We start from the raw sequence: 20,333 nt of genomic DNA on the forward strand, positions 1-20,333 counted from the left end.
TTTTTTACTGTTCTGGTCAAGCACTATTTGAGCAGAGAGCTTCAATTCCCGACGCGGCAGGGTCATGGACCAGGGTCAGCGGACTCGACAATTCTCGCCTCGGTGCCTACTCTAACCAGGGATCACACTCGGCAACTCTGGGCATTAAGCTTGCCTCATCTCTACAACGGCCCCCCACAGACGCCGAGGGATGCCTGGTTTCTCCTTGGAGGTACCCAGAAGGGACCATCTCACAGGGAAAGCCAGGACGGGTTCCCCAGCGGTCTTCAGCGCCGGGACGCTCACAGGCAGCTGTGCGCTTTACAAGTCCAACACACACACATTTGGTTGTCTGAATAAAGCACCATTGATCAATATCTATTACTGCTACTTTGTCTTGCTGTTTCAGGTGTTGTGGAGATTGTGAAATGTTTGTGTAGTTACTATTAAGCATATTCCCTGCCTGTAATCTACAATCACCCACTTGCCAGCAAACATATTGGAAATTGTATGATGGCCTCTGTCAAATTTTCTATCACAAACATGCATAGTTTCTCATATTCAGCAGTGCGACAATAGTTTTCCCTCTTCCATGTCACAATACCCAAATTCAAAACAGTGTTTTATCAGTTGACTTGGCAGTATGCCATCTGGTTCAGTACCAAATGTACTACTAAAGACTAACTGAGAAAGTCAACTAAATCCTATTTGTCCCAAATACTGTAAAGATTAAACAAGAGAGAGAGGATGTGGCGTAACGGCCTGAGCTCCGGACTTCAGAGCGGGGGCTACCAAATTCGAGCCTGGGCATCGGTTCAACATCCTGTTATTCTGGGCAAATCCCTGAATATCCCTATGCCTACAATTCAGCACCTTGAGACTCTCATGGGTGATTTTGATTTGCTGTGCTATACAAATCCTGGATTTACATTTTATAAAAGAAAACAGTCAGTTTTTATTTCACGTGGTTTATTTGTCACAGCCTTTGTTTCATATAGACAGTCAGGTGCTACAGAAGATTTTGCTTGTTATTTGTTCTAGTAGAAAGGAACTGAGAGCCTTAATTAGCGTTAGCGGGCAGGGTTCCCTGTCACAAATGTGGCACAAATGTGGCATAATACCCTGGGTGGCAAACCTGTGATTCTCCTGTTCTATGTAAAGTTTGGGGAACAGACATATTTTGCAGGAGGATCCTACACTGGTGGAAAGTTTTGATTGATGGCTGGACTGACATTTGGCCATGGGTCAAAGTTTCATGGTTTTGACTTTTTGAGATATCCAGAGGAAGCCTCGAAGTCCTGAACAAGGCAACAAATAAATGACACCCCATACACTCGGGGAAAATGGGGACAAAGCTTCAGTGCCTTCTGAAGGCACAGAGATCTCAGTCTGCATGACGATAATGATGTCGTCTTGTATGGGCATCAGAGTACAACCCTCTACTGCCTGTAGAATGGAGTACAGCTCACCAATCTTCAAATATTCCAAGGCAGGTGAGTTAAGGAGACTACTTCACTATCATTTGTTGGTTGCACACCAGACACAAATGACCAGGGAGATGTTGTAAGTCAATATTATTCTAGGCAGGAGACTTCAGAGAAGGCATGATTTATGAGTAACTTTGGGGTTAATACTGAATGGAAGTCAAGATCATGATAGAAGGATTGGCAAATGTGTAAGATAGAAGACTCTTCTTTCTATTCTGTTGTAAAAATGGTTTCTCTTCGTTACTGGATGGCAGCCTCCTAGTATTCATCATTGAACGGGAACTCTGGATGTTCTGAAATTCTAAAAATATACAAACAGTCAATAAACATTGGATTGGTTTAAATTCTATAACTCACATTTGCTGTTACTGTGCTTTATGACATCTTCATAACTTTTAATTTGTCAATCAGTCATTAAATTGCCAGCGCTGAGAAGTAGGATGTCAAGTCCTACAAAAAGCAATAGATTCAACTAACAATGTATTAAGTACACCAACAATAACTGTTCGCCTGCTGAATATTCAATCTTCCTTTACCCATTCCTTCCTCCGCCCAACCTCACCAGCCCTATCCTCAGTAATTAAAGAGGCCCTATTGAATATAAATGTTTTCATTCCCAACATTGGATGAGCATCTATAAAAAACACCAAGGTCTTTTTAATGAATGCTTGCAACACTTTACTCTGCTGTTGCGTCACCTTTTGTGACACAGCGGTGGCGTAAATAATGCGTGACGTTGTACCATATTTACAAAGTGACACATCTAAGCAGATGTGTCGCTTTGTAAATGCCTGTGCTAAAATAATACCTGCGTCAGGTATAATGTATGCAGGGTGGGAGTTTCCACGTGAAAAAGCCTTGTAGTAGGGGCGCAGTGAAATCTATCAGATTTCACTGTACCACTTCTAGGATGCTACAGCGTCACAACCTTATGCTTGACTCACAGCAGGCATAAGGGTAACGCAATGCAATGGGAATAGGGCTCCCCCATGCATTGCTGGAGTTGTGTCATGCTTACGACACAACTCCATCAATGCATGGGGGACATGATGTGCTGTATATTAACGGCTCATCCATCGTTCCGCAAGGAGGGTGCACTGAAAATTGGCGCATCGCTGCTTTCACACAGCGATGCACCACTTTTCATAAATGGGGCCCCAATGTATATAGTATCTTGTCCCATTGCCCAATCTATTTTAAAATATGCTTTTGAGTATGTCTGCTACTATATTGTTTCACATTACAAAGAGCCACTGTTTCTCCTCCCCTCTCTTTCAAAACGCCCCTACAAAGACCCCTTATATAGCATACCCTTTCTTGTCCAAGTAGCGCAAGTCTTTGTTGAGTGCATCAATGGCTTCCATGTCCTCAGGAGCCAGATGAAAGTCAAAAACCTGTCGGGAGAAGAGATTTCATCTTCAATGACTACAACAGTGCAGAACTACCAAAGCTCTCAACCAAATGTGGATGAAAAGTCACCTTTTGTTTCGAAACATGAATGGAAATGAATGTTCAGACATAAAAATGATGGCACGTGGTATCTTTGTCCTGTTATATCAAAGCAAATGGAAGTGTACACAGCTTCTCTCCTGGCAACCATCAAGAATCTTAAATGTGGAATGTTTAAAGAATTTATGGGTGGAGTTTTGTATTTTATTTATTTACAACTAGCAGCCCGTCCCGACGTTGTCCGGAAGCAATTAGGCTTCAGGGCCCCCGCCCGGCCCGACGTTGTCCGTGGGTCCCCCGGAGCCTTCCTCCATATATTGCAGTATTATACCTCTATGTTTATTTTGTACGCTTTTGTAACCTGCACACGTCACTTTTTCCTCCTGTAATGCAGTATTATACCTCTGTTTACTTTGTACGCTTTTGTAACCTGCACACGTCACTTTTTCCTCCTGTAATGCACCGTTTGGCTCACTTTTGTAATGCACCGTTTGCTTCCTCTTGTATTTTGTTTACTCACGATTGTCATTTTTGCTTCATTTAAGGGAACGTTTGCTTTTGTATTTTGCCGCCGCTCGCCGCTCAGTGCTCCTAAATAAATAAATAAATAACCTACCTCATCCGCCGCTCGCCGCTCCTCACCGCCTGTCCGCTGCTCCTCACTGCCTGTCCACCGCTCCTCACCGCCTGTCCGCCGCTCCTCACCGCCTGTCCACCGCTCCTCACCGCCTGTCCGCCGCTCCTCACCGCCTGTCCGCCGCTCCTCCCCGCCTGTGCGCCGCTCCTCCCCGCGCTCATGTCCACCGGTCCTCTTCGCGCTCCTGTACGCCGCTCCTCCCCGCGCTCCTAACGTCAGCACGCACGTCGCGGCCGGCGCTTCTTCCAAGGGACTACTTTTTTTTTTTTGGTACATTTTTGAAATTACGTATATTTATTAAGTTTATATAGCCTATGTCCATCTGCACACCCTGACGATTACAACGATGTATCGGGTGTGTGGATTGGCGCTGTGGTTCCCGAGTTTACCCGCCTCAAAGGTTCAAAGTTCTTCCTTTATAATAGTAGTATAGATTTGTATAATGCTCTCATTCCATTGTAGGACAAAAACAATTGAAGTGATGGATAAAATGCTTTAATTAATCCCAGCCACTGACAATCATTCGGGCCACATCCCAGCCCATTGTTTTTTCCGCCCATGCCACCTCAGTTTGGGACCCAGCCATATGCAAATCAGCCTTGACCCTGCTCCTGATGCAAACAGTTCAGTCCAAACTGCAAGGCCAGGTCCTCCCTGAACAGGAATACAAGCAACCTATGACCGGTTTCACCCTTATCATGGGCTCATCACTTTTTGTGTACCATAGTATGCAGCCTTAAGTAGGACATGTAGGCATGCCCAGACATGGGTCCTATGCAGACTGTGTCACTGAAACCAAGCTGTACCTGGCTGATGAGTTCATAATAAGGGCGACACCGGACCCAGATTCCTTGTGTTGCAATTCAGGGAGCACCGGGTTTGGCAGTTTGGGCTGGAATTTTTCCAAAAGAGCAGAGTGAAGACTAATTTTCATATAGCTGGATCTAAACAGAGCTGGTATGGTGTGTACATTTGTGACTGAGATTAATTTAAGCATTCCATCCAACACTTTCTGTATACTTTAGTTATCACCCCTATGTAAGCGTAACAGGTGCTCACCAGGGACAGAGCAAGGCTGGTGCTGCAGTCATTAGTGCCCTAGGCCAGAGGACCAGAGGTAACGTCTCTAGGGGCATTTGCTAGAGATGACAAGTAGAAGCACTCATTACATGCAATACAAGCTGTAAACACTATTTAGAACTAAACAGTCCATACTAAACCAGTTTTCATGATTTTCCTGTTACTGATTTATTTACTAACAAATGATTTGCCATTTGTTATTGCTGTACATATATATATATATATATATATATATATATATATATATATATATATATATATATATATTCCACCGACAGTCTCTCTCCTTTAAAGATAGACAAGGGGGCACGCTGGATTTCAAAACAATGTTCTTTATTTTTCAAGGATTCGGCATGACGCGTTTCAGCATAGGCTTTCCTCAGATGCACTTCCTTGTTAGTTGCCACTGCTACTGCGGTCCAAAGTTGAAAAGTTTTCTGGCATCTAAAGTAGAATTGTTTGCACACCTGTGTTTCATTTGGGAGGAGCCGCTTAGTACCCAACACGTAGAACTGCAACTCCCAGAGTGCAGTTCGCTTACATCAGCGTGCTGTGGTTTTGCAGTCCAAACAGCCATTTTCTTAATTTCCTCATGGTTGAGCCTGGCTGTAAATGAAGCAGGTAAGGATGCGCAGTATCTTTCTAGGCGAAGTTTTTCATCCGTTTTGTTCCCGTACTTCCAGCCTTCACATCGCCGACATTTGCAAGTCCGGGGCATTCCTGAAGTAGTGGTGCCTTCCCATGTGGTCATGGGCTATCTCTGATAGCAGAGTTGCTGTGCCATTGGCGATGTGGGGCGATCCAGATGCTTGCTAGCCCCGACGGACAATTTTACACCGGATACTTCGGAAGGTGCCTCCCTCGCACGGCGTAGTTCCGCGCAAATATTTCCACCGACAGTCTCTCTCCTTTAAAGATAGACAAGGGGGCACGCTGGATTTCAAAACAATGTTCTTTATTTTTCAAGGATTCGGCATGACGCGTTTCAGCATAGGCTTTCCTCAGATGCACTTCCTTGTTAGTTGCCACTGCTACTGCGGTCCAAAGTTGAAAAGTTTTCTGGCATCTAAAGTAGAATTGTTTGCACACCTGTGTTCCATTTGGGAGGAGCCGCTTAGTACCCAACACGTAGAACTGCAACTCCCAGAGTGCAGTTCGCTTACATCAGCGTGCTGTGGTTTTGCAGTCCAAACAGCCATTTTCTTAATTTCCTCATGGTTGAGCCTGGCTGTAAATGAAGCAGGTAAGGATGCGCAGTATCTTTCTGGGCGAAGTTTTTCATCCGTTTTGTTCCCGTACTTCCAGCCTTCACATCGCCGACATTTGCAAGTCCGGGGCATTCCTGAAGTAGTGGTGCCTTCCCATGTGGTCATGGGCTATCTCTGATAGCAGAGTAGCTGTGCCATTGGCGATGTGGGGCGATCCAGATGCTTGCTAGCCCCGACGGACAATTTTACACCGGATACTTCGGAAGGTGCCTCCCTCGCACGGCGTAGTTCCGCGCAAATATTTCCACCGACAGTCTCTCTCCTTTAAAGATAGACAAGGGGGCACGCTGGATTCTGGATGCCGGTTCTGGAGGATAAGTAGATGCCTCGACCCACTGGGGTATTTTATTGTGGAAGAGCGCATGGAGGCACACGGCCCACTGTGGTAATAAACAAGCACTGCAAGTACCAGAATTCACTGTGTGGAAACGCCGACTGAGGCGGAGACTTGCTGACAAATTCAGGTGTTTAAAAACGTAATGCCTCAAAGCAGCTCACTATCCAGAGTCCCTGATGAAATGCCGAAGAGCATGAAACGCGTCGAACAGACAATTGGACATTGTAGCAGGCAGTACCTTTCTCATGTGCACGGCAAACCTTCAATAAATGATGTCAGCAAAACTTACCTGTTGCGGGCTTTTCCACAGTTTGGTGAATTTTTGAATTTGATGTTAGCGGCCACACCTAGGTCGCGGATGAGCCCGCTGTTTGAATAACGGACCTGCTGCAGCGCCAGAAGGTGTGGCAGCGAAAGGAACAGGAGCTGCATTGGAGGTTAAAAGATGCCGGTTCTGGAGGATAAGTAGATGCCTCGACCCAGTGGGGTATTTTATTGTGGAATATAGCGCATGGAGGCACACGGCCCACTGTGGTAATAAGCAAGCACTGCAAGTACCAGAATTCACTGTGTGGATACGCCCACTGAGGCGGAGGCTTGCTGACAAATTCAGGTGTTTTATAACGTAATGCCTCAAAGCAGCTCACTATCCAAAGTCCCTGATGAAATGCCGAAGAGCATGAAACGCGTCGGACAGACAATTGGACATTGTAGCAGGCAGTACCTTTCTCCTGTGCACAGCAAACCTTCAATAAATGATGTCAGCAAAACTTACCTGTTGCGAGCTTTTCCACAGTTTGGTGAATTTTTGAATTATATATATATAATAAAAAAATTTATATATCTATGGCCGTGCCCCGGTACGCGCACCGGGGTGCGCTCCGGGTGCGCCACGCAACTTGCGTACGGAAAGCTGATTGGCTCTCGGGTGTCTGTAAACATTCGAAACAGTCCGCATCGGCCGCCATCTTGTGTCTCGGTAGGATCGAGACACAAGAGGTGGCAAAAAACAAAGGGGGAAATGACCAAAAGGGGGCAGGGTAGAGCCCCCCTGATCTCCTAGGTTTGATGTGGGGGCCATAAAAGGGGCCCGCGGGGCGGAAAAAAAATTATAATTTTTTTCGATTTTCTTGGGGGGAGCGCCCGGTACGCGCACCGGGGAGCGCACCGGAAAGCGCACAAAAGAGAAAAAAGAATTCCAGAGTTTAAAATTTTTAGCAACATTTTATAAATGTGAGGTAGTTCTGAAAAGAACTTTTTTTAAATTCTTTTTGTTGTTTTATATTTTTTTATTATTTTACTGAATATTTTTTTTTTGTATTTTTGAACAATTTTATATTTTTTTGTGTTTTTTAAGGGAACAAACAAAAAACAGGGAATTGGAAATGGCTCAACAGGAGCAAAAAAAAGAAAAGAATTAGTGCTTCCTTTTCTTGTTGCATTGGTGGTTGTCCACAGCATTATTTATTAAGGTGACACTAAGTTCACCATAACATAACGTTTTGCCACAGAAAATGAAAACAATTTTTATGGTGCCAAATTTTTGTTGTATATTTGGCACTATTTGGCGTGCTTCAGGACCAGAAAGTGAGTCTTCAGTAGAGGAGGTGCTGGCCACAGGGGGTGGGTTGTTCTGAAGTTCCTGTACTTCAGCCTGGGCTAAGTTATTGGGATGCAACCCCTCCATGTGGCGGATCATGGTAAAATTACCAAATGAATATTTTTTGGGGGGATTGCCCCTGGAGAGGACTGAGCCACAAATTAGACAGGTGACTTTGGGGGCGTTCACCTTTTTTTTGTCTTCAGGGATTGAAAAGAATTGCCAAATAAAGTGCACTTTAACGTGCCTTTGCCTTGGTTCTTCATGCAGGAAGCGCCTTGATTGTTCCTCCTCCTCCTCTTCTTCCTCCTCTTCTTCTTCTCCTCCAAGGAACTGTGGTGGTGGACCTTCTTTTCTTGGTGGTGGTGGTGGTGGTGGGGGTGCACCAGCTGCAGCTACAAGTGATGCCATTGCACTGATCAAAAATAGCTCTTGCTCTCTCAATGAAGAAAGTTAGAATGAGGAAAAAAGGAGGGGGCTTTCATCATTTGGAGAAAAAAAATGATGAGAACCAATGAAAAGTGTTATTTTCAGGTCACATGACCCGACACAAGACCCGATGCGCTTACGTTACGCGCTCCGGCGCGCTTACGCTATGCGCACCGGGCCGCGTCACGGAGCGCTTCCGGGTGCGTATACGCAGCGCGTCATAAGACACATCGCGCGGCAACGCGATACGTCGCGCTTACGCGACGCGCCATAAGACACATCACGCGGCTACGCGATACGTCACGCTTACGCGACGCGTCACGATGTGGTTTTTCGATCGCGGCAATAGCGCTCACGGGGCGCTCACCGGAGCGCGCCCCGGGACGCTCCACGAAACTACGCGTACCGGTGCACTCCCCAGTGCGCGCACCGGGAGCGTACCGGGGCAAAAAAAAAAAAGAATATTAAACATAAATTTTTTTTTATTACATACATAGAAAATATAGTATACATTATAAAGAAGAATATATATTACAGCTATAGATATTTGCTATTAAAAAACCATTGAAATTCACTGCACTCTTGAACCCATCTTGTGGATCAGCTGCTCACACATCTATGCACAGAATCACACACCTCCCAGCCACCCACACACACACTCATTCTCTCATACAAATACTTGAGCAACCAATCAATAAGACATATAGCCACTCATATAACTACTGATCAACAAATTCAACAGGTTATACAACAACAAACATAATGATACACACATTCAGACAGTTTAGTCACTAACCCATGCATTCAGAAAGACACATTTAATCACTGACTCCTACAGTCATTCACGCACCTACTTAATGTTTCATCCAGACACTTATACATCCACTCATTCTTCAATATGTAAAACATATTTAAACTTCACAGAAACATACGGTCAAACTATTCTGCACCAATAGAAAGTGTTAGTTTCAGGTCACATGACCCGATGCGCTTACGTTACGCGCCCCGGGGCGCGCCCGTAGTCGCGCTCCGGGGTGCGCCTGCGGGTGCGCGGCGTAAGCGCGTCAAGATGTTGCGCTATCGTATGCGCACGCGTGCTTCCGGGTGCGCTTACGCTGTGCGTCATATGACGCATTACGCGGTTACGCGAAACGTCACGATGTTGTTTTCGTTCGCCAGAATAGCGCTAACGGGACGCTCCCCGGTACGCGCCCTGGGGCGCGCCGTAACATTGCGCTTACCCGTGCGTTCACCGGTACGCGCCCCAGAGCACTCCGGGCAAAAAATATAAAAAATAAATAAAAAAAATTGACATAATTATACAATATAAAATTCGTTTTAAAATTTATTTTTTATACCTATAAAGATTTGCTATTAAAAAACCATTGAAATTCACTGAAAAAAACATAGGTTTCACACCAGTTATAGTTAGGAATTAGCATTAAAAAAAAATAATAAATTCACTGAAAAAAACCATAGGTTTTACACCAGTTATAGTTAGCTGGAAGTTTTACTCGCATAAAACCATTGAAATTCCCACGTTATAGTTAGTTGGACTCACTATAACTTGCGCGTGCAATGCACTGCTGATGACGTCACATATTACATCACTCATGACATGGTCAGTGACATCACTCATGACATCACTGATGACACCATCCTTGTGACAGAGTGACAGACCTCCTTTCAGTGTAATGTAACCCTTGAAACACATATTCAAAAATAGAAACTAAAATTTTCAATAAAATGGAGAGACCCATACCAGTTACAACAACCAATTCAGTAATTCCACCATCTATATACACATCCACTCATTCACCAACAGTTCTATGTAGTCACTCATACATATACTCACTCATCATATGTAGTGATACACCTATACATCCTGTTACACACCGACAGTCATCCAAAAGATACTCTAACACATACTCACACATGCAAAAAAACGATTGAACATCCATTTATTTGCATATACAGCTATACACACACTAGCACCTTACGTCTAAGGAACCTTACACATACTTACTCTCTTAAACAATCACTTATAGAAACACATACTTATTTAAACAGGAACTCTTACAATCCCTTACTCTCACATATAGTCACTTATATACATGAAAATTCACATATACTACATTAAAACATATGTAGTTACTGGTAAAGACACTAGTGAGACAGTCATTCACTCACTAACATACACATATACACACTCATCCACCCATACAGTCCTGCACATGTGCTGTATTCAAAACACATACAAACAGAGAGTCAGTCATTCATGCATCTATGTGCTAAGTAATACCCCCACCAAACCATACAAACACTTATACTGATACTAAGAAAAACATCTAATAACCCATATACCTACACATGTAGCTACTCACCAACCCATGCAGCCACTTATACAGAAAGTGAAACATTAATACATATATTTAAATATTTAAACATTACTCACTAATATTTATTTTTCAGAAAGACACACATTCACTGGATGGTGTCATCAGTGATGTCATGAGTGATGTCACTGACCATGTCATGAGTGATGTAATATGTGACGTCATCAGCAGTGCATTGCACGCGCAAGTTATAGTGAGTCCAACTAACTATAACGTGGGAATTTCAATGGTTTTATGCGAGTAAAACTTCCAGCTAACTATAACTGGTGTAAAACCTATGGTTTTTTCAGTGAATATATATATATATAGATAGTTATATATCCTCCTGAAGCGTCATGTGATCAATGCCTTTTGGAGTCTGAAACACGTCATGGCGGACACGAAGGGTTCACAACAAACAAAACGTTGCACTGGGAAACATAATATAAATAAAATGGATGCAGTAGTTTATCCCAATGAAAGTACACATCCAACAATTGGCCTCCTTTCACACAAATATAGGAGTCCCTCTCTCCAGAGTGAGTCAACTGGCGAATACAGTATCTCGGTTTATTAGGAGGTTGATTGTGAGCTCTTGCTGATTGATCCCTTGTGTATCAGTGATGTGGTCTGCATAGTGAGGGTGGTGGTATCGACAGGTCGTCCCTAGCACCAGGAAGAAAGTCTGAGCGGTTTATGTGGGCAGGCCTGGCTGTTAGTGTCAGTTGAGAGTTATTTGTATATTGAAGTGTTGGAAGCCCTTCTGAGTCTGAATGTTCTGGAGGGAATATGTTGGATTTGGGCTGACAGTTTGAGAAAGTGGAGAGGATATGGTGGTTCTGGGGAGGTAGAGTCTCCGTTTTCTTTGGGATGTTACTCACGGCAAGACCCTTTTTGGGCACGGCAAGACCCTTTTTGGGAAGCCCCCCAGAGTAGAAGAAAAACCTAAGGAGGTTTCCAAGAGTAGAGCAGGCCAAAGGGCTATGTATAGAGATGGCAGACAACATGCTGCAGAGGTCTCTGAGTGCGTTAGACATGTAGGTAACTAGGTACAACACTAGCCCTATAGGGGGGGCTGGGCACCTGGGCATGCTCGTGTTTAGTGTGGATAGAGAGACAAACTTTCCTCGGACAGGCAGTGTGGAGAGCCCAGTCTCTAAACTATTTCCATCAGAAAGGGAAAGGAGGGAGTTGTTTAAATGTATTAGAATGGTGCTTAATTTACTCATATTAGCAAATATACAAATACAACAATTCAGAACTAATATTTGGTTTGTTTAACACAATTGGGAAATTATTCAAATTGGACTGTCACCCTCCTGAAACTCACACAGTTCAGTGGAAAATTACTGGGCTTGGGCCAGCTGGATATGCTGCAAATATTCAGTAAGAGACAGCAAAATATGTCTAGAAAGCAATATTGTTGGGCATTAAAAATCTCATTCCATAGACATCCACCGGGATGATTGTTGTGACTTAGCAAGGTTGGGCATAGTCAAACATTGGATTAATGAACCACTCCATTCTTCACAGTGGATGACTCTATAGATGGACTGTTTCTAACTAGAGTACACTCTATGGCACAGTAGGGTAAACCAGGATTCATAAAATTCTACTCTTTCTGGAGTCCTTTTGAAATATGGATTCAACATTCTGTGACTGAGTAACCAAATCAAACAACGTGGCGGTCTTGGGGATTTCAACATTAGTGGGCGCTTGACAACACAAAACGGGTTTTACACTTTTAATCCACTTTTCTAACCTTACTATCTCATGACACTTAAAGAAAGTGGAGAGGATATGGTGCTTCTTGGAAGGCACACTTTAGGGTGTTTCTCAAGGTTATAGCCTCCTTGGAAGGACCCTGCAGAGTGGAACAAGACCTCAGGAGGATCCCAAGAATAGAGCAGGTCATTGGGCTATTCTTGAAGATGTCAGGACCATGATGCAGAGGACACTGAGCGAATTAGACATGTAGGTCACCACGTAGGGCACTAACCTTATGGGTGAACTTGGCTCCAAAGCAGTCACCTACTCTCTTGTGAAGGGTGAGTGTAGAGCCCACTTTTCCTCGGACAGGACTTATAGTATACCGAGTCTCAAAAATGTTCCCTTCAGAAAGGGAAAGGAGGGACTTGTTGAAGAAGTATTAGAATATGACATGAAGCACTCATATCAGAAAAACTGAAAATTGTTTCAAAGAGCAGTGAAATTATTCAAATAGTAATGTTGTCAGATTCCTGCAAGTCCAAGATATCACATTCATATGTTTGATGAATATCCCCCGTGGAAAATACTGGGCTTGAATATCGAGTAAGTTGCAAATAATCAGTAAGAGACAGCTCAATATATCCACCAAGCCATATTGTTAGGCTCAGAAGATTTTGTTCCATAGACATCCGCTAGGATAATTTTTTAGGCAAATACCATAGCACGTTGAGAATGGGCAAACAATGGATAAAAAAACACCAATCCCATCTTTGACAATGGATGAATTTATATGGACTGTTTCAAACTTGAGTATATTCTATGTCATAGCCGGACACACGCACATATACTCACCTGAATATTTTGTTTAATGCGCTCTGGAGAGAAGCTCTTAGCCAGAACTACAACACCCTGTTGAAGAAAGTAACGCATGGCAACTTGGGCTGGAGATTTCTTGTACTTCTGGCCAATCTGGCCAAGTACTGGGTCATCCAGGAGCACTGGAGATGTCTGGTCAATCCTGCATCACAAGATGAAAGAATTGATTAAATCTCACATATTATAAATGTAGTATAAAAATCTGCAGTAACCAGCCTATCTTGTAATAGCTACGGGTAAGTATAGAGATCATCCAAAGACCAAGGGTACATCATCTGTGTCAGTTTACGAGCACAGTTTACGAGGGTGAAGCCACAGTTGGCCATGCCATCAGCTACACCTTTGGGGGAGTAGTGATGGTGTATGAAATAGCTGCCAGCCCCACTGCATTAGATGGCCCATCCTGAAAGGACTAAGAGAACAGCCTCTTACAAATGATAAGGCAAAATTCTCAGGGCCAGATTTACAAGGCACTTACGACGCATTTGCGCTGCCACTGAGTCACTTCTGTGACGCAGAAGCGGCGTAAAGCAAGCGCCATGCTGCGACGGATTTACAACGTGATGCCTCTAGGGTGATGCGTCACACCGTAAACCCCTACGCCACATTATACCTGCGTCAGGTATAATGTGAGCCTACCGTCGCAGTGTGGGCGGGCCGTCGCAGGAAAGTCTCAGAAAAGTGCCTGAGTGAAATCTACAAGATTTCACTCAGTCACTTTTCCGAAGCCGCTGCGTCCAAAAGGTGCGCCTGCTTGAAGCAAGCGTAAGGTGCAACGCAGAATGTTACAGATAGGCAGGGTTGGAACAGTGCTGGAGTTGCGTTGCGTCCGTGACACGACTCTAGAACTGCGCCAACTTTAAGCCGGCAGATACGACACACATCTGCCTATACGTGCGCCACGGTGCGCCACATTGCAAATGCGGCGCATCCATGGTGGCGCGCAGGTAGTTTTGCGTCTCGCAAGTTTTCTGGTGCATCCCTGCTGATTTGCAGAGGTGCACCAGACCTTGTAAATCTGCACCTATGGGTGTCTGCTTTGGGAGTGTGTTTGTGTACTTACAAAACTGTGCATTAATAACATTGTGCACAGTATTAATCTGCTTTCAAATTTACACATGAACAATTATCTGATACTATTGGTTTTAAATGATTTTACTATATCACTTTAAAGTGTATTTTCTTGGCTTATGCTTACTAAGTCCTTGGTTAGGCCTCTACGCCATCTTGTTTAAAATGTATGTCTAACTCTGCATGTTCACTCTTTATTATTTCTGTTGCACACAGTCAAGCAACCCTATGTTTGTTTATTTAGTGCTCACTGTTCTAGAAGAAAACTTTTCCCACATTGGCTCAGTAATATTGCAACCATTCAAGGTTTCTTTCGTTAGCTCACTGTACCGCATTCGTTCATAAACTGTAGCTGTTGTTTTTGTAACTAGGTCGTCCTGCCATCTCGATATTCATGTAATGGGATAGCGCTTAGATGGTAAAGCAATATGACATCTAATAAAACTGTGTTCTGAATTGCCAAAATTGTAATCCTTTCGCTCACACTATGATGAGGGTGCAGCTTTATTTATGTTCTACGAGAAGATTTCTTATATAAACAATCGATTTTGGAGGCGAGCCAGAACTTTCCTGGGACCTTTCTGATGCTGCGATTGATGCCCAATTTTGTACGGATTTTGTTGCTCCTTTGGGTCTTAGAATTTTCCGAATTTCTTTTTTTTTTACAACATATTTTATTGAATTTTTAAAAGTACCACCTGGGCGAAGGCCCGACAATCTGATATTCGAATACAAAGACAAAGGATAACAATAGGCGAAACCATCCATGTGCATCCTTTGTACCTAAAACCGAGATAATAAGAACTTTAAAACTATTTGCAGGCATTCCCCACCCCATCCATATTGACAAACGTAATTTAACTGTTCCATAAGCCCAGGAATACACAAGGACACTTTATGGATAGTGCCCTGAAACTGACCCAATATATCGCTACTATGGGGATAATGTTGGAAGGGGGGGGGATCAATGTCCATATATGAATCCCATCTGGACCAGATCCTCCTATGCTTTTGGGGGCAGACCCTCGACAGATAGACAGCCAATTCAGCCAAAATGGTTGCAGAACTTCACAGCTCCACACAGTGTGAAAAAAGGTACCCTCTTTCCTATTGCAACGCAAGCATAGGGGGGAAGCAAAACCTCCCATCTTCCAGAGGCGCAACCGGGTATGATATACACGGTGTACATATTTAAACTGTATAAGGGGGTATCTAGAGGCCACTGCTGCGCCACGGGGGATAGCCAGAGCCTCAGCACAATCATCGACTGTTAATTCTGGAATATCATCCTGCCACGCCCTCTTCGTCTTGTTCAGGGTTGTAGGTGAGTTGTTGTCAGAGTCTTGTATATTTGTCGTATTTTATGCCCACCCAAGTATTTTACAGTCGACATTTTTTAGGGAGTTGGGACGGTAGTGTTTGGGGTTGGATGGGTCTTTTCCTTCTTTGAGAATGACTACTATTGTTGCTACCGCAGCCCTTCCTTTAATAGCACCAATGGAAGTGGTTTGCAGAAAGGATCTATAACAGTGAAATCAGGGATGCGGACAATGTTTGGTAGAAGGAGGCTGGAAAGCCGTCCAAACAAGGTGCTTTTCTAGCTTTTAGTTTTTTGTTTGCATACAGGAATTTGTGTTGAGAGACAGGGTTTCTAAGGAAAGATTGGTAGCCTTGACTATGTTGTTGATGTTAATCTTCTTGAGGAATTCTAAGCAGAACTTGTAGGGAGTGTCGGTACTCTTTGCAAAGAGGGTTCGATGGAAGTTTTCAAAGTCAGCAAGAATATCTTTCTCTTTATTGGGAGGTATGCCATGTTTGTTCATTATGGAGGCTATCCTAGGTTTACAATAGTTTTGTTTTAGAAAAGAAGCTAGTATTTTGCCTGCTTTATTTTGGCCACATACATTGATGCCTTTACATCTTTGAACCAGTTGACAGGCTTTGTTGCTTAAGTTGTTGTTGCATCCATATTTTAGTTTTGTTAATTGGTTTAGTTGTGACTCATCTCTGGACAGCTTGAGTGTTTCATAATGCTTTTACTTGGCTTTCCACTTGGTCTAGTGCCTGGTTGTTCTGCTTGTTTTTCTTTGACATGAGTTTGATCATATGTCCCCTGATAGTGGTTTTTAGGGCGTTCAACACAGTTTGGGTGTTAGGGACTGAGTTACTGTTTATTTCCATGTAGAGGTCAATTTATTTCTTTATTGTTTCTCTAAAGCTTGGGTCGTCTGTGAGGAGGTCATACATTCTCCATGTTTTAGGTTTGGGAGCAGTAGTTGAAATGGCATAGGCAGAGAGATTCTGGCATGGTCAGATGCTAAGATTGGTTCGAAAGAGGAATTTGATATAGATGGGACGTGCACTTTGTCTACTAATAAATAGTCAATATGGGAGAAGGAGTTGTGGGTATGGGAGAAGAATGAGTAGGCTTTGCCTGTAGGGTTAAATAGTCTCCAATTATAGAAGTTTTGCTTTTATTTGTGAGGCGTGTTGGGTTTAAATGAGCACAAGAAGTTTCTGTCCAGAATACCATCCCAAGGGAGGTTAAAAGCCCTGCCCATTATGAGTCTGCATAGCGTGGGTGTGGTTGACAATTGTTTGTTAAGATTTGACCTAAACATTGGGTTATCGCTGTTGGCAGCGTAGATATTCACAACTATGATATCAGTATTATCTTTTGGGAGTTTAGTAACAAGCCATTGCCTTTGGGGTGTGCGTCTGTTGCAGTAAAAGTGATCGCTGAGGAGGTGGGAATTAGGGTGTTTAGGCCATTTTTCTTGCTGATGGCTGGAGCTGAGGGAAGTCACCCACCCTGGATTCCTTTAGAAGAGGAGCTCCTTTCAAGGCGGCATTTGTCTCCTGTTGAAGTATCAGGTCACCCCTGAGCTTATGTGTGTAGTCTTGGATTTTTGTCATTTTCTTGGGTAATTTAGTCTCTTAATGCTAAGGGTGAGAATCTTCAAGTTATGCATAGGGAAGTGGTGTGGACTATATAAGAGTTGTCTTGTGTGTTTTGCCAGGGTGTGCAGGTGGGAGTGGAGGGTAGGATGGCCAGAAAGGGTGAGGACAATGGGATGGGGGGAGTTAGGGAGTAAGGGAGGCGAGGCGAGCGGACTGGTGCAAGGGGTGGGGGTAGGGAAGTGAAAGAGAAAAAGAATAGGGCAGAGAAAGAGCTTGAGAGGAAGAAAGACAAAGAGAGAGCAGACTGAGAAGACGGAATGATACCTTGAGAAATCTATTCAGAGGATGGGCGGTGGAGGCCACAAGAGGTCGAACCTAGAGTCAAGGGCTGTGAGCTGAGCCCTTTAAGTAGCCTGCGTTGAAATTATGAGTATGTTGTATCCACAGGGTAAGTGCAGGTGTTGTTGCACAAAAATAAGAGGTGTAACAGGATATGTTGTGTTACATTGAGATGCCCATATGGCAAAGAGGGCTAGGGGTGTGATCATGGCATAACAGGTCGTGCCGAGGAGCCCCATATAGGTGAATGCACCTTCGTCCTTGTCATAAGTGGGATACCGTGTGAGGTTGGGTCCTTTGTACCAGAAACAACATATGCCACAGTAAGTTTGTGGTTGATACATATGCTGATGGGGATGCAGTGATAGTACTTTGAGCATGCGGGAGGTGGGTCTTATTGAGGTACGGGACGTTTTTACCATTAAAAAGCGTTGTTTTGTTATGGTTAGGGTGTGTTTCAACAGTGCGAGCTTTTGAGTGTCAAATTGAGAGAAGCACAGTGGCTTATCACTAAATGTGGGTTGGCAGGTATCGTTTACAGGCTCTAATAAGAAATATAATTGTCTAAATATTATTTGTACATAATAGTGAGATATACGTAATTTTTGTTGATGGTGGTGTTTATTTCTGGTTTCTTAGAGTCCCGTGACGAAGGGAAATTTCCCGAAATGCATTGGGACATTTTTTTAATAAAATTGTGGCACGTGGATTGATTTTACATCTCCTGAGTTTTGATTACATCTGTTCATGGAATCTAGATGAATAAAATAAATTGAAAAATATTTTTGAGCAAGATAAGTAAAAGTTTCTGAAGAATCGAAGAGGAAAATAATGAAGAACTATGTAGCTTTGATTGATTGGATTCATTCTACAATGGTTGTGGCTGTGCAGTTTGACTTGGTACCTAACTCAGGTCACTTCGTTGTTCAGTTTGATTGCAGCGCATTTCGGCGGAGCACGAAGCAAACTTGCACGCATTCAGTATGTTAATGAAGTTCAAAATGATTAAAATTTAGTACACCGGAGTGCATCTCATCCCTCGTTTTTCTACATAACAGGTTATGTGTCATCAAGTGGGACGTCAAATAATAAAAATGGCTAAATGTGAGACTATGATGTTGTTGCTTGGTTGCACATCAGTTAGTGAGTGCGTGAGTGCTTGTTAGGACGTGAGAGTTTGGCGAATGTGGGTGAGAATACAGTTGGTAACGTGGTAACAGTAAACCATACCATGTGTGAATTCACTTTAAATATTTGAAAGATTATTGCTTGTGGCTGCTATGCAAACTGGAGCACTGGATACCCACCAGATACCTATATATCTAGATGCCAGATATCCAATTATGCAACCAGATTTCCCTAAAAAGGCATTGTTAATGCAGTACTGAAAAAGCAGTAGAGAAGTATGCAGTATCATGCGGAGATGCAGTAACAGTAAACCATAAGATGTGTGAAATCACTTTACCTTGAAATAGTCCAAGATTACTGCTTGAGGCTGCTATGCAAACTGGAGCACTGCATACTCTCTAGATTGCTAGATTTCTAGATACCAGTTACAAGGATATGCATCCAGATTTCCCTAAGAAGGTACTGTTAATGCAGTACTAAAAAAGCAGTAGAGAAGTATGCAATATCGGATGTATAACAAAGTCATGCATGCTTCTACAACGCATGCCATTATAACACAGACAATACAATAAACGCGTTGTTACCACGCGTTCCATACCACACAAGTCATTACAACAACTTGCCTTAGAGAAGTACTGGACTATTATTATTACTATTCCAACTCCAGTATGTACAACAGTGGGGAAGATGTTTGATTTAAAATCCAGCAAGACGTTCCCTAATGCAATTCATAGTAACGACTTGCGTGGTAATGGAATGTGGGGTAATGGAACACGGGGTAACAGTGCATTTGTTGTGTTGCCTGCGTGGTAGTGGTACTGCGTAGTTCTGACTGCGTAGTAACGGCTGTTTTCCTGCAATATCATGTGGAGATGCAGTAAAAGAAAAATCCTGCTGAGACATAACAGTAATGGACAATAGAGCACAATAGAATACTATAATGTATAAAAGATAGTGCATCGGATGGTCTCTGATGATCACTTAATAACTTAGCCAATTAGTTAGCCATTTATTCAGTTAGTTAGTTTGTTACTTATTTACTTAGCCTACTTTGTTAAGTTTACCAAAACACTTAGCATGCTATAAGCTCAGAACTTTAGATCTTGTATGTCAAGCGACACACAAGATCAGGTGGCATGTAAGGTTACGGTGGAATAGTAATTCATGGGGAAATCACAGTAATGACTAGTTATGTTCTGGATATTGTTCGTCATGTAAGGTGACAGGGGTCATATATTAAGGCGTTGGTTAGTTGGGTTGGATTTCTTTTTGCATGGCATCAGATATAGGTTTTAGCAAGTATTAGCAGGTATTGGATAGGTTGGATTTTTGTTGGATTATTGTCACCTGCCATGGGGTAAACCTTAGTGGGGTTAGTAGAGGACAACAAGAAGGGGTGCCTACTGGCTGTGCTGGGTGAGTAGGTGTATGCTAAAGTAGTAAGTATTAGTTATTGTTGTTTAGAGTTAGTAAAAAGAGCAAGCAAGCAAGCTGTAGAGTCTTCCAGCGAGATGTTAGGCGCTCATTCTCCTATCTTGAAACATCGGCGAAGAAGAAGTGAAAGTCCTTAGGGTGCTCGAAGACGGTAGTCTTTCTATTGTAGATTGTCTTTAGACGTGCCGGTCCAATGAAGGAGAATTGTTTTATTAAGTCTTTGAGGACTTGAC

General features: G+C 43.2%; 1 protein-coding gene across 1 annotated transcript in view; it reads right to left on the bottom strand.

Moving 5' to 3' along the window:
• Positions 1–1,084: 1,084 nt before the first annotated feature.
• Positions 1,085–20,333, bottom strand: part of LOC144797112 (estradiol 17 beta-dehydrogenase 5-like) — a 170,969-nt gene continuing 151,720 nt past the window's right edge. Inside the window, exons 7-9 of the mRNA XM_078668210.1 lie at positions 13,204–13,369; positions 2,778–2,860; positions 1,085–1,767 (exon numbers count right to left, since the gene is read on the bottom strand). Coding sequence (XP_078524336.1) covers positions 1,725–1,767; positions 2,778–2,860; positions 13,204–13,369 — 292 coding nt within the window. The 3' untranslated portion in view covers positions 1,085–1,724. The remainder of the gene's footprint in view (positions 1,768–2,777; positions 2,861–13,203; positions 13,370–20,333) is intronic.

This window comes from Lissotriton helveticus, chromosome 1_1, assembly GCF_964261635.1.
Source record: "Lissotriton helveticus chromosome 1_1, aLisHel1.1, whole genome shotgun sequence".
NCBI classification, from domain to species: Eukaryota; Metazoa; Chordata; class Amphibia; order Caudata; family Salamandridae; genus Lissotriton; species Lissotriton helveticus.